The sequence below is a fragment of the Chiloscyllium plagiosum genome, chromosome 12 (genome assembly GCF_004010195.1).
Source record: "Chiloscyllium plagiosum isolate BGI_BamShark_2017 chromosome 12, ASM401019v2, whole genome shotgun sequence".
NCBI classification, from domain to species: Eukaryota; Metazoa; Chordata; class Chondrichthyes; order Orectolobiformes; family Hemiscylliidae; genus Chiloscyllium; species Chiloscyllium plagiosum.
The window spans coordinates 51,561,244-51,574,718 of record NC_057721.1 but is presented as its reverse complement, the minus strand read 5'-3'; the positions used below and the strand labels follow the sequence as shown (position 1 = coordinate 51,574,718).

The 13,475-nt window shown below is 39.9% G+C and overlaps 1 protein-coding gene across 5 annotated transcripts in view; it reads left to right on the top strand.

The window, feature by feature from the left end:
- LOC122555254 (E3 ubiquitin-protein ligase DZIP3-like) overlaps positions 1-13,475 on the top strand; it is a 114,733-nt gene that overhangs the window by 70,517 nt on the left and 30,741 nt on the right. For 4 of the 5 annotated variants that reach the window (XM_043701056.1, XM_043701054.1, XM_043701055.1 and 1 more), the window contains 4 exons: positions 3,296-3,334; positions 6,146-6,234; positions 10,109-10,159; positions 11,955-12,010. In XM_043701056.1, the coding sequence (XP_043556991.1) occupies positions 3,296-3,334; positions 6,146-6,234; positions 10,109-10,159; positions 11,955-12,010 (235 nt within the window). The remainder of the gene's footprint in view (positions 1-3,295; positions 3,335-6,145; positions 6,235-10,108; positions 10,160-11,954; positions 12,011-13,475) is intronic. The other variant, XM_043701058.1, reaches the window with a different exon arrangement.

Here is a 13,475-nt window from a genome sequence, read left to right as displayed (position 1 = left end):
AACATCTACCATTGTTTTGCAGTTATGTTTCATTCTTGTATACAATTTTAGCTAATACAAAAACAATTATGTATTTCCTCCACATAGTTTGCATTCTAGTTGACTCAACAAGAAGCAATTACACACTGGTGTGAGTTCATTTACCTTGCATAAGTAATTATAATTGCATAAGTAATTATAATTGCAGAAGTAACACTACTTTACCTATATCCCCACAATAACCTTTTCAACTAGGGTTTATCTAATTTTATTTCCCTGCTGTTTGACATCCTGGTATCATTTTTGTATTCTTTCTTTTGTAAATGCTTATTCGCTTTTAAAATTTGTTTTATTTAAATTACGGTAGCCCCTTATTCTAAAATTTTACATAATTCTCATAGCTAGGAGAAAGTGAGGACTGCAGATGCCAGAGATTAGAGTCAAGAGTGTGGTGCTGGAAAAGCACAGCAGATCAGGCAGCTTCCGAGGAGCAGGAGAATCGATATTTCAGGCATAATTCCTCATTAAAGGCTTATGCTGGAAATGTCGATTCTCCTGCTCCTCAAATGTTGCCTGACCTGCTGTGCTTTTCCAGCACCACACTCTCGAGCTATTGTTGAGGGCTTTGTTGATTAAGCGCAGCAGGTCAGGCAGCATCCAGGGAACAGGAGAATCGACATTTCGGGCATAAGCCCTTCAATGTGTTGCTTTAATGAGAAATTATGCCTGAAACGTCGATTCTCCTGTTCCCTGGATGCTGCCTGACCTGCTGTGCTTTTCCAGCAACACATTTTCAGCTCTGATTTCCAGCATCTGCAGACCTCACTTTCTCCTGCCCTGTTGATTATTCCTACTAGTGTCGTCTTTCCTTTTTATTTCTTACCTCTACCCACAAGAAACTCAATTTCTTGCTATGGTATTTATTCTATCCTGTAGCAACAGTGCTACCCCACAAACCTTTCTTTCTTGCCTGTCCTTTTGAACACTGTCATACCCCTGAATATTTAGTTTCTAACGTGATTTTCTAACCATGTCTTTGTAATGATCATGCCTGTTAACCTGTATTTGTGTCATTAATGCATTGTATTTTGTTAATACACATACATTCAAAGGAAGAGTAATTAATTTTGTGTTTATACAATTTTCCCCACTCATCTCAGGGTAGTACAAGTGAACCCCATCCCACCAGAATAGTTCCCTTTTACCCAGTACTGGTGCTCCATGAAATGAAATCCATTTCACCCACATTAATTTTTGAGTCATTTGTTTTGAGTTATGTCATTCAGCATGGAAACAGACCCTTCAGTCCAACCTTTCCATGCTGACCATAAGCAACTAGTCCCAACTGGCCTGTGCTTGGCCTATATCCCTGCAAACATTGTTTACTCATGTACTTATCTAAATATCCAAACATTGTAACTGTACCCACCTCCACCACATCCTCTAACAGTTCATTCTACATACAAACCACTCTGTTTTTTTAAAAAAAGCTTCCCCATATGTCCTTTTTTAAACCTTTGTCCTCTCACCTTAAAAAAAAACTCTGTAATCTTGAAATTCCCCACCCTAGGGAAAAGACATCTGCAATTCACCTTACACAGGTTTATAAAATCATGAGGGGTAAGATCACCCCTCAACTTCTGCACTCCAGTGAAAAAAGTCCCAGCCTCTCCTTATAATTCAAATCTTCTATTCCCGGCAACAGCCTGGTAATTTTCTTCTGAACCTTCTCCACCTTAGTAATATTTTTCCTATAACAGGGCAACCCCAGAACTGGACACAATACTCCAGAAGACGTCTCATCAATATCTTGTACAACCTCAAAATAACTCCATTACTTTATTTACCTTATGCCAGTTTACCCATGGCTCGGGTAGTAATCCAGAAATTATTACCTGGAAGGTTCTCCCTTTTGATTTAGCTCCTAACTGGTTAAAATATTTCAGCAAAACTTCTTTTCCAGTCTTAACAATGTTGTTGGTACCAGCGTGGATGAGGGCTATTGGATCCTGCCTTTCCTCTTTGTCCAATTTCTTCTTCAGTCCAAGACACTTGTGAATGGCTCCAGAGACTAGTCTATTCCCTCACGTCTATCCAATCAAATTCCTATTTCCTCCTTACATTTGAATAGCATCATACAATCCCTATAGTGTGGAAACAGGCTATTTGGCCCCACGAGTCCACACCAACCCTCTAAAAAGTAACCCACCCTGACCCATTTCCCTACTCTATTACTCTACATTTCCCCTGACTAATGCATCTAACCTACACACCCCTGTATACTATTGCTGGGACCAAGGCTCCTCAGTTTTAACACTCATGGTCCTCATAACTGCCTCACATGCAGTCACAGCCTTGTGCCCCTGATCACAGACCAATTTTGATTGTACATAATCTGAAGAGTGTGACTGCCTTCTGAAGCAAATTGTCGCGGTAACTTTCCCCTTCTCTGATGCACTGCCTGCAGCTGAGACTCCAGTTTCTTGATTCACATCCAAAGTTGCTTGAGCTGCCAACCTTTCTCTAGACGTAATTGCTGTGGATCAGTTTGCTGTCCAGCAGTTTCCACATTACCTATCCTGCCATCACTATCGTATTTAACTTATAAACTAATTACTCGAGATTCCCTGCTCTTTACACTTCACTGTAATGATATTTCATTTATATACACTAAAATTGTTTTAACCACCGTATGAATCTAATATTTAATAAGCATCTTTCCCTCCATTCGTATCATACTATGGTTTGTGACTGCACACTCTCCCACTGTTCTCACTGTGGACTGGCCTCTCAATCCATGCCTTTTATCCTGTCCTATTGACCTCTCGATCAGGAAAGTTTTTACTTCTTGCAGTATACCCTAATTAAAGCACCACTGTCCCACTTTGCATTAACTTTCCACTTTGATCGAAATGTTCAACAGTACAGTTGGCTTTTGCCCGAAGCATCGATTCTCCTGCTCCTCAGATGCTGCCTGACCTGCTGTGCTTTTCCAGCACCCACACTCAAGTCTAATCTCTAGCATCTGCAGTCTTTGCTTTCTCCTACTAACTGACTCCGCCTTTTCCTCATTCTGCTGCGTTCTCATACTGACTAAACTACTATGACTGACTGACTGACTGATTATTGAGTAATGTTTAGAATTGGCCAAGCTACTGTATATGCTAAAAAGCCAACTTGCTTAATTTGCTATTATCAATAAATTCAAAAGTACAATGTGAAAATGTAGCTTGAGGGCTGAAAATTGTCGCACGCACTTTCAGGCAATCCGTAACTATTAAAAATCTCTAATTTGTTCTGTTTCAATATTTGATAGAGACATCAGTACAGACAAAAAAAGAAATATCAACAAACAGTAAGTAGTTGGCTGTACTAATGATTCTTAGCACAACATTTCAGTAATGTGCTTATTCAGTTTTATTATCTCTGCCAAAAATTAAGCACTGGGGACAAGTTGGATTTATCATGGCACATTAAAACAATTATCATCATTGTGTGCTGTCTCTGAGTTCGAGTAAGATAGCTACTCAGGGTTATAAGTTCCTCCGTGGATCTTCATGTGACTGAACAGGTCAACTCTTGACCTGCAGACCTTTGACCATAAGTGGCTGGCAGACCGACGTGATACGTACAATTTAAGAATAGAAGACTCAACCTTGCAATATCTTTTAGTTAGGTTATAGCTGATTTAATTATTGCCTCAATTTTGTCTACGTCTGAAAATCTTTGAGACCCTTCTGTAGTAAACAATCTACCTCCACCTTCAAAATATTCTAAAATTAACTGTGTTCCTAAGTCTTAGTCTTTAAGGAGAAACTCCTCTCCACTTTGTCAAAATCCTCTCAGGAACCTAAGTGTCTATAAAAGCAAAATACTAGAAATACTGGAAATCTGAAACAAACACAGAAAATGTTGGAGAAACTTAGGAGGTCTCATAACATGGTACATGATAAATAATATGCACAACAGACATAACTCTTTGGATACTGTTGAGGGGAGTGGCCTCTCAGTAAAGCAACAACGGCCACATTTATTGCAGCAGTGCTGACTCTGCCGCACAGGGGAAGAGTAAAGACTGTGGGGATACTGGTGTAAGAGAGATAGACAGACGGGTATTTCTTTGGGCACAAACAGGATTCCTGGATGGTACATTTGGTGCTAAGGTCAAGGATGTCTCCAAGTAGCTGCAGAACATGGTATACATTGGTACGATAACACAAGGTAAAAGAAAAAAGGATGGGATCCTAAAAGCACAATTTACGGAGTTAGGAAGTAGGTTGAAAGGTTCAGAAGAATGAAGGAGAATCTCACAAACCTATGAAATTGTAACAGGACTTGTAGTAGTAGTAGTAGCTTTTTATTTGTCATTTCTACTGTATACATCTGATACAGTTTAAAAAAAAAACGAGACAGCATTCCTCCAGGACCGAAGGTGTTATATGGACAGCACAAACTACACCCTCTTACACAATGTAAAGTGTATAGGAATTGCAAACCATGCAAGTTAGTGTATTAGAAGAATGATAAATAATAGACATTTTTCTAGCGGCAATTCAAAGTCACGCAAAGAATTTCAGGTGGGAAGGAGCTCCATTATACTGTGTTTAAGGAGCTTGATGGCCTGGGGGAAGAAGCTGTTGCTCAGTCTGACTGTGAGAACCCCAATGCTCTGGTATCTTCTGCCAGATGGCAGGAGGGAGAAGAGTTTGAGTGAGGGGTATGTGGGGTCTTCCACAATGCCCTTAGCCTTTTGGATGCAGCGTGTAGTGTAAATGTCTGTAATGGAGGGGAAAGAGACCCTGATGATCATCTCAGCTGTCCTCACTATCCATTGTTCGGTCTTATGATTCGTGACAGTGCATTTCCTGAACCAGGCAGTGATGCAGCAGCTCAGAGTACTCTCAATGAATCCTCTGTAGAATGTGGTGAGGATGGGGTGGGGGGGGTTGGGGAGGAGGGGGGGAGGGATGGGATTTTCTCAGCCTGTGCAGAAAGTAGATACACTGCTGGGCTTTCTTGGCTATGGAGCTGATGGTCAAGGTTCAGGTGAGATTCTCTATCAGGTGGACACCAAGAAATTTGGTGTTCTTTACGATCTCCACAGGAGAGCCATCTATGTCCAATGGAGAGTGGTCACTCCGTGCCCTCCTGAAGTCGTCAACCATCTCTTTCACCTTATTCATGTTCAGAGAAAGGTTGTTGGCTCTGAACCAGTCCGTTAGCCACTCCACCGCCACTCTGTATGCTGACTCGTTGTTCGTTATGATGAGACTGCAGTCGTATCATCAGCAAACTTGATATAATTTGACCTATGCATTGCTGCACACTTGTTGTGTCTGTTGAGCACACAGCCCAGGGGAGCCCCTGTGCTCAGTGTGATGGTGACCGAGGTCTCCCAGTCAGAAAGTCCAGGATCCAGTTACGAAGGAAGGTATTTCGGCCCAGCAGACTCGGCTTTCCAATCAAGTACTGAGGAACGATAGTTTAAATGCCGAACCAAAGTCTATGAACAGTAGTCTGATGTAGACAGAGAAGATGCAGGAAGAAAATTCACAATGGCAGGAGAGTATCAGATCACGACTCTCACAATTTAAGAATTTGGCATAAACCATTTAAGACTGAGATGAGGAGAAATTTCTTTACCCAGAAAGTATTGAGCCTGGGAATTTGCTACTGCAGAAAGCAGTCAAGACCAAAACATGGCATGATTTCAAGAAGAAGTTGGGGCTAAAGGGATCACAGGATGTGGAGGAAATGTGAGGATTGTCTATTGAATTGGATGACTAGCCATAATCTTTAATGAGGTGGAGCAAGCTGGAAGGACTGAATGGCCTACTACTCCTGTTTTCTATGTTTATCAAACCTGAATGCTTTGTCAGCACAACTTCATGGGTAGTCTGTCCTGCCACTTTCAGAAGGACAATTTCTTTAAATTACAGTTTTGTTTTAGAATTAGTTTTGTCGAAGCATAATTTGTCAGCATGATTTGATTTGATTTATGATTTGATAATAACTGAGAGTGGGTACTGTTCAATTTTGTTTCATTATTGCAAACAGAATCACCAACATGTTTGTTTAACCAGTGCGCTAGTGTTCCTGAAATTGAGAAACCTAATCCTTATACATCACCAGTGATATTAGGCTGACAATTTGTTAAATCTTTCAGCAACTGGCCTTCCTGCACTTACTGCTCCACAAGAGACAAAACAGCAAACAATGGAGCCAACTGACTTGAAGTGTGATGATGACTCACTGGTAAGATGCCCCTTTTATAAATTTTCAATGGTCAAGTTTGGGAACTAGGTAGCTATGACCATGCTAATAGGACATGGTTCTTTCACGTCTAGCATGTGAAGGAAGAGAAAGAGAAAGTCTCTTTGACTGTGAAAGATCCATTTAAATTTGTTTCCTCTTAAAAAGGTCATTATACTGATTTGATTTGAATCAGTTCATTTTGTATTGCTACTGCAAGGAAACATACTTTGCACCACCATAAGGACATTTGTAGTAATGCTGCAGTACAAAAGACATAATCTTGCAGCTCAACATGTACTATTTAATGCAGACGTGACGTGTGTCTTACAAACGTTGCATCATTTACACATTTGATCAGCTGCATCTTGCCTAACAGCTACAACATTGAGGAGAGGCCTGCTATCAGAATTTTTATACATCCATATACAGCTTTAGAATTGCCTACTGTGCAGCTAATAGGTCCTTGTTGAAAGGCTAAATAGGGTAGTAAAAAGACCTTTAAATAGTTAAAGAGGGGAGTGTTCCGCAGAGAGTATTAAAGTTTCCAGTACAAGTAATAGGACAGAGTATGGAAAGGGTAAGGGATCTTCAGGTACAGAAGATAAGAGGAAAGCTATGAGGCAACGCAGGACTCAGTCATACAGCATAGAAACAGATCCTTCAGTCCAACTTGTCCACGCCGACCAAATTTCCCAAACTAAACTAGTCCCAATTACCTGCATTTGGCCCATATCCCTCTAAACTTTTCCTATTCATGTACCTATCCAAATGTTATTTAAATGTTGTAACTGTACCTGCATCTGCCACTTCCTCTGGCAGTTCATTCCACATGTGAACCACCCTTTATCTGGAAAAAAATGCGTCTCAATCCCTTCATTCTCCTCTCACCTTAAAAATACACCACTTAGTTTTGAACTCCCTCACCCTAGGGAAAATATCTTTGCTATTCACCTTATCAATGCCCTTCGTGATTTTTATAAACCTCTATAAGGTCACCTCTCAACCTCCTATGCTCCAGTCCTAGCCTATCCAACCTCCCCTTATAACTCAAACCTTCCAACATCCTTGTAAATTGTTTCGAACCCTCTCCAATTTAATAATATCTTTCCTATAGCAATGGAACCAGAATGTACACAGTACTGCAAAAGCAACCTCACCAACATCTTGTACAACCTCAACATGAGGTCCCAACTCCTATACTTAAGGGGCTGAGCAATGAAGGCAAGTGTGCTAAATGCCTTCTTAACCACCCTGTGTACCTGTGATGCAACTATCAAAGTACTGTGTACCTGAACCCCTAGGTCTCTCTGTTCAATAACACTACCCAGGGCCCTGCCCATTGTTTGTTTTACTAAAATGTAATACCTCTCATTTATCCAAATTAAACTCCATCTGCCACTCCTCTGTCCATTGGCCCAGTTGATCAAGACGTTTTTGTAATCCTAGATAACCTTCTTCATTCACGATGATACCACCAATTTTGATGTAATCAACAAACTTTGCCTCCTGAATTCACATCCAAATCATAAGAGTTGGGATTAACTAGTACGTGGAAATGCATGGATTAATCAGGCATATCTAAGCACAGTTTTGTTAAGGAAAGATCATGCTTTGCTATTGCATTTATTTCGGAAAGTAACAAGGTGGATTGTTGAGGGTAGTGCAGTGGATGATAGCTACACTGATTTTAATAAGGCACTTGACAAGATCCCAAATGACAGATTGGTCCAAAAAAATTAAAACCCATGGATACAGGGAAATGTGGCACGTTGGATTCAAAATTGGCTCAGTTACAGGGAACAAAGGCATATTTTTGTTAATGGAACGTGGTTTCCAGTTTGTTTCACAGGGTTCAGTATTGGTCCCTTGCTGGTGTGATATACATTTATGATTTAGATTTACATGTTAGACACAATTGAGAAACTTGTACATTACACATATATTGGCCAGATAATTGATTGTGAAATGGATGCACGTTGACTGTGGATGATGCCAGAGAATGGACAGAGAAGTGGCAAATGGAATTCCCTCCAGATTAATCATTTGGCCAGGGTAAAGAATGCAAGGGAATTCTGTGCTCTAATGCTTCTCTGGTTCGAGACACTATTCCCCATTTTTCAAACCTGTTTTGATTTCCCCTACTATGCTCATTGTCATTTCCTCCATTTGCAGCTTCCTTTTGTCACTTAGGTCACTATTATTTATTAATCAGCCAATTAAAGGTAGACCTTGCGTCTCTTTGATTTTATCTTCTTACATTCAGGTTGCTCAGTCTGCAATCTTCTTTGTATGTATTTGTCACATCCTGTGTTAACCTACTTCCAGCAATAATGTTCTGAAGCTTTTTATTCATATTGGTAACAAGAACATCATATTGTGGCTCTGTCCAATCCTGTTAATGCTTTCCAAATGTTCTATTATCATGTCTTTTATAGTAAACTCTAGCATTTCCCCCACTACCAATGGTAGGCTAATTGGTGTATAATTCTTTTACAGCTATCCCCTGAGAAGCTCCCTCACAGATCCCACTACCTTCCCCGATTCCCAAACTCAATAATGTAGGCCTCGTGCTTCGGACATGATTTATATAATTCTGCTCCACACTGCTCCCTCACAGATCCCACTACCTCCCCAACTCCCAAGATACGTGATGTAGGCCTCGAGTCCTGCCGTGATTTATGCAATCTTGCTTCGCAATGCTCCTTCACCCATTTCTTTGTATCTCCAGCTTTTCAAGTAAATAATCTCTTCAACTCCTCAGGTAATCTTCAGCCAACAAACTTGATGTCACTTTTTTTCTAACAAGAACTGACTGTAGGACACCCCAGACTGCTTTACTGTGATGCTGACTGAAGGATACTGTTTCCACATGGTTGACACTGGTGAAGTTAGAGTTGGGTGACTGTAGGGACAATGAGTGGAAAGCTGCAGCTACCAGATACATGCTCTGAATTTACATCATCTGTTTTTTTCAGGATGAAGAGGTAAATTCAAGGTAGTATGTAAATGAGCTGGGGTTCCAGTTAAATGTGCACAGTATACAAAACAAGGTAAATGAGCTTGTGGCCCGGATTGAAATTGGCAGGTACATGCAGATTCAATTGGCAATTAGGAAGGTACTGCAATGATAGCATTGATTTCAAGAAGGCTTGAATACAGGAGCTGAGGCTGTATAAGACTCTGGTCAGACTGCATTGGGAATATGTTTCTAAGAAAGAATGTGATGGCCTTGGAGGAGGAAGACTAGAATTATCCTGGGAATGAATGGGTTTTCATATGAGAAGTAGTTGAAGACTTTGGGTCTGTACTTGAAGACGTTTAGGTGGATGAGCAGAGATTTCATTGAAACTTATTTAATACAGGGGCCTAGATAGGGTGGCCATGGAGAAAATGTTTCCACTCATAGGAGAGACTCTGACATGAGGGCATAGCCTCAGTGAAGGGATGACCCTCTGGAACTGAGATGAGGAGGAACCTCTTTAACCAAAGAGTGGTGAATCTGTGGAACTCATTGCCACAAAAGGATGTGGAGGCCAAGTCATTGAGTGTATTTAAGACAGAAAAAATAGGTTCCTCATTAGTAAGCTGGGCCAAAGGTTATGGGAGATGGCTCAAGAATGGGGTTGAGAAGCATATCAGTCGTGATCAAATGGCAGAACAAACTATATGGACAAAATGACCTAACTCTGCTACTATATCTTACGGTTTTATGTGTAGAGGAAATTGTTGCCAACATCACCCTGTGCAAATTTGCATTACCCATCTGTTTCAAAAGCTGTCCACTTGGTCCCCAATTTTGAACTGAAAGCTGGTAAAATATTTCAGGTGAAGGCTAAATGTCACTGTTTGGTCATTTTCTTTTGTCTTATTGTAGGTACTCAAAGCCAAGTCTAAGAAGAAAAAGAAGAAGTCTAGAAGTAAAAAGGTAACCTGTGTTATTAATTGGCTATTAAAGAAGTGTGTTTTGAGCTAAAAATCAAAATGGCAATTCAAAATAGACATTAAGTGATTATTTATGTATTTTAATGACATTCAAAACACAGGTCAGGATACAGCATTCAAAAACAAACAAGGTGCCTTCTTAATTAAGCACTGTGACAAAGTTATTATTGATGAAATTCATTTTCAGGATTCTCACTTCATGTATAAATTTTTTCTGTACATTTAGATTTTATTCTGTCCTATTTTTAGCCAGATTTTGACATAATTCCTTCATATTTGCTTTCTGCATTCCTAGTCCTAATTAACTGCATATGGAAACACCACACAACCCTAAGTTACTTCTAATGACCAATTTCCATGAACTATTTCCACGCTTTTTACAGTTGTGATTGATCTTTTATTTTAACGTTTTTAAACAGTTCACAGAAAGAGATTTGCAAACACCTTGCAATTATGAGCAAAGTTCTTGCCGTTTTTATCATGAGATCTCTAGCTAATGAGTGGTGACAGCAAAATAGACCGTTACAGTAGGATAGTACCAGGTTCAGATTCACGTTGTTGAATTCCAAAGCTCCATTTAAAAGAATTCAGAAGTTATTTCACAGAAGGGGAATAGTTGGGTTTTTGTTTGTGACATTGAGGGTGCCTACGGTTAGTTCAGAGGAGCATCAATAGAGACATTGAGTCAACCCTTTTATGCAGGTATCAGGAACAAATGAAGGGATTTGTATAATGTTCTCTTGGTTGGTGGGATGGGGGGAGTATGCAGGACATCGCTAAATAGTTGTGAACATGGAAAGATTGGTGCATCCGATAGACTAATCAGACAGCTACCTGTTACTGTTAAGTGATATATGGAGGAATCTGGCTTTAATTTTGCAAAGGCAAACTGCTGCCACTGCCCTATACCTGTTGAAGCCCTTTTATGAACAGCTCATCTAGTCCTTTACCATCTCTGGGAGAATGCCACAACATGCTCTGATAAGCGTACCAAAATAATTCCAAAAACAGATCGCATGTTATTAACACTTTCAATAGAAACAGTTTCATAAAATTTGACCAACCTGCAATCCGGGAACCTGATCCATGAAATGACAGCAATGAGGACCCCCTTTGTTTCTTCAAACTTCTTTTTTCAGGAATGTTCATTACAATGTTGGCAGAAACTGTGTGGTCCAAATTTGCGGTTCTGGTGTCAGATCCATGATTTAAATTGTGTGAAACTTGCATAGTGTTATTTCAACATGTTTGCATGCAGAAAAGCATGGTTGCATGCACCCATATCAGTAGTGAATTCCATGTGGTGTTGATAGGCTGCATAATAGGCCGCTATCTTGGAGAAAGCCAAGTAAACCAGTGTAACTGTAGTAAATCAGTGCTCAACAATCCAGTTTCATCAGAAAATGTGTCTGTAGAGTCACTTAACTTTACAATGTGGTTTGTGGTCAGAAGCATCAAACAATTGGAAAAAGATAAACCAGTTATAGACCAAATACAAAAGACTATGTACAGCAATTCTAGCGAGTCGATAATTATTGAATAGTAGTTCATGTTAATGGCAATTGCAGAGCCAACAGCCCTGTAATGAAACATATAAAGACATCATCACAAGTTTGCTCTAATCTATTTACTGTGATCCAGAGACATAGTGCATGGATCCATTATCTTTACCCTATGTCAACACAGATTTCATTCGCAATGTGGAATCATTACTTTGATGGAAAGTAAAGCAAAGATGTGTGAATGAAATTTTCTGAAACTATATTCTTTCTTTTCAGGCTCAAACAAATGAGGATAGTCGTAATATAACTCTGGATGGAGTACCACACCAATGGTAAGCTTCATTTTTAATAGGCTTACAATTTTCACATGAGGACTTAATTGGCAACAATTTATTTTCAGTTTCCTCCCTTCATGTATAAAGCCTATTTATCTGCACTTAGATTAAATTTGATTATACTTTGGCCCGATTTTGACATAATTACTTTGCTTCCATATTCTGTTCATACCAATGTTGTGTTAATATGAGCTTGATAAGCTAGTTGATGATGCATCACAAGACATGGAACAAGTAAACTTCTAACTAACTTTCCTTCCAAAGGACAAACAATCATTCTCTATCAAATGCAGCTGAATGATTCTACTCTTATATTATTGACATCCAGTTGAAATATTGTGTCAAATTTGGACTCCTTAGCCTACAAATTTTTTTGAATCATTAGTGGAATTTGAGCATTGCTGGTAAGGCCTATCCCTAATTATCCCTGAGAAGGGTAGATGGCTATTTTTGGGCACCACCCCATGCAGGATACCTGTCCTGCACTTTTATACAATGATCCAAGGACCATCAGTTATTGGGCTTCTGATCCCATTCACATAGAAAAGGAGCAGGTAAGAAGGTGAGTTATGGAAGCAGAGGTTTATATTTCAGGGATAGGCCCAGAGAAGCAAATAATATTGACTAGCAATGAGCTACCAAATCAGGATTTGAATTTGGGAATCAAGTTGACAAATCACATCTTCTGCCAGCTCTATTTTCAAAGGTAAGTAACTTACAGAAAGCTGCAGCCAAAATAGTAAGGAATCCTCATGGCATGTCACTGTTGCCATAGGGTCTCAGACAGGCATTTAGTCCTTGGTTTGCATTTGAAAACGACCAAACTTCTGCTTCAGCTATAGATAAAAGATACATCTTGTTTCCCTTCTCAAAATCACTTTTGGTACAGTCTGAAATAAAAAGAGCAATTGCTGGAGGAACTCAGCAAGTCTGGAAGCATTTATGGAGAGAAAACAGAGCTAACGTTTCAAGCCCCTAAGGGTCACTGGAGTGGAAATATTAACTCTGCTTTCTGTCCACAGATGCTGCAAAGTCTGCTGAGTTTCTCCAGCAATTTCTATTTTTATTTCAGATTTCCAGAATCCACTGTCACTTGCATTATGCCAGGCAGAAATATGTGTGTGACTGCAGCTTTCTTACCATTTGGAAGACACAAACTAAATCCTGGGAAACTGACCAATTTGTGATGCCTATTTTCAAACAGGCAAAAGTGAGGACTGCAGATGCTGGAAACCAGAGTTTAGGTCAGAGTGGTGCTGGAAAAGCACAGCAGGTCAAGCAGCATCCGAGGAGCAGGAAAATCGACGTTTCGGGTAAAAGCCCTTCATCTATTCCTGATGAAGGGCTTTTGCCCGAAACATCGATTTTCCTGCTCCTCAGATGCTGCCTTTTCTAGCACCACTCTGATCTAAACCCCACTATTTTCAAACAGGTGTTGATTCTAGAAGAGATTTCACAGGTA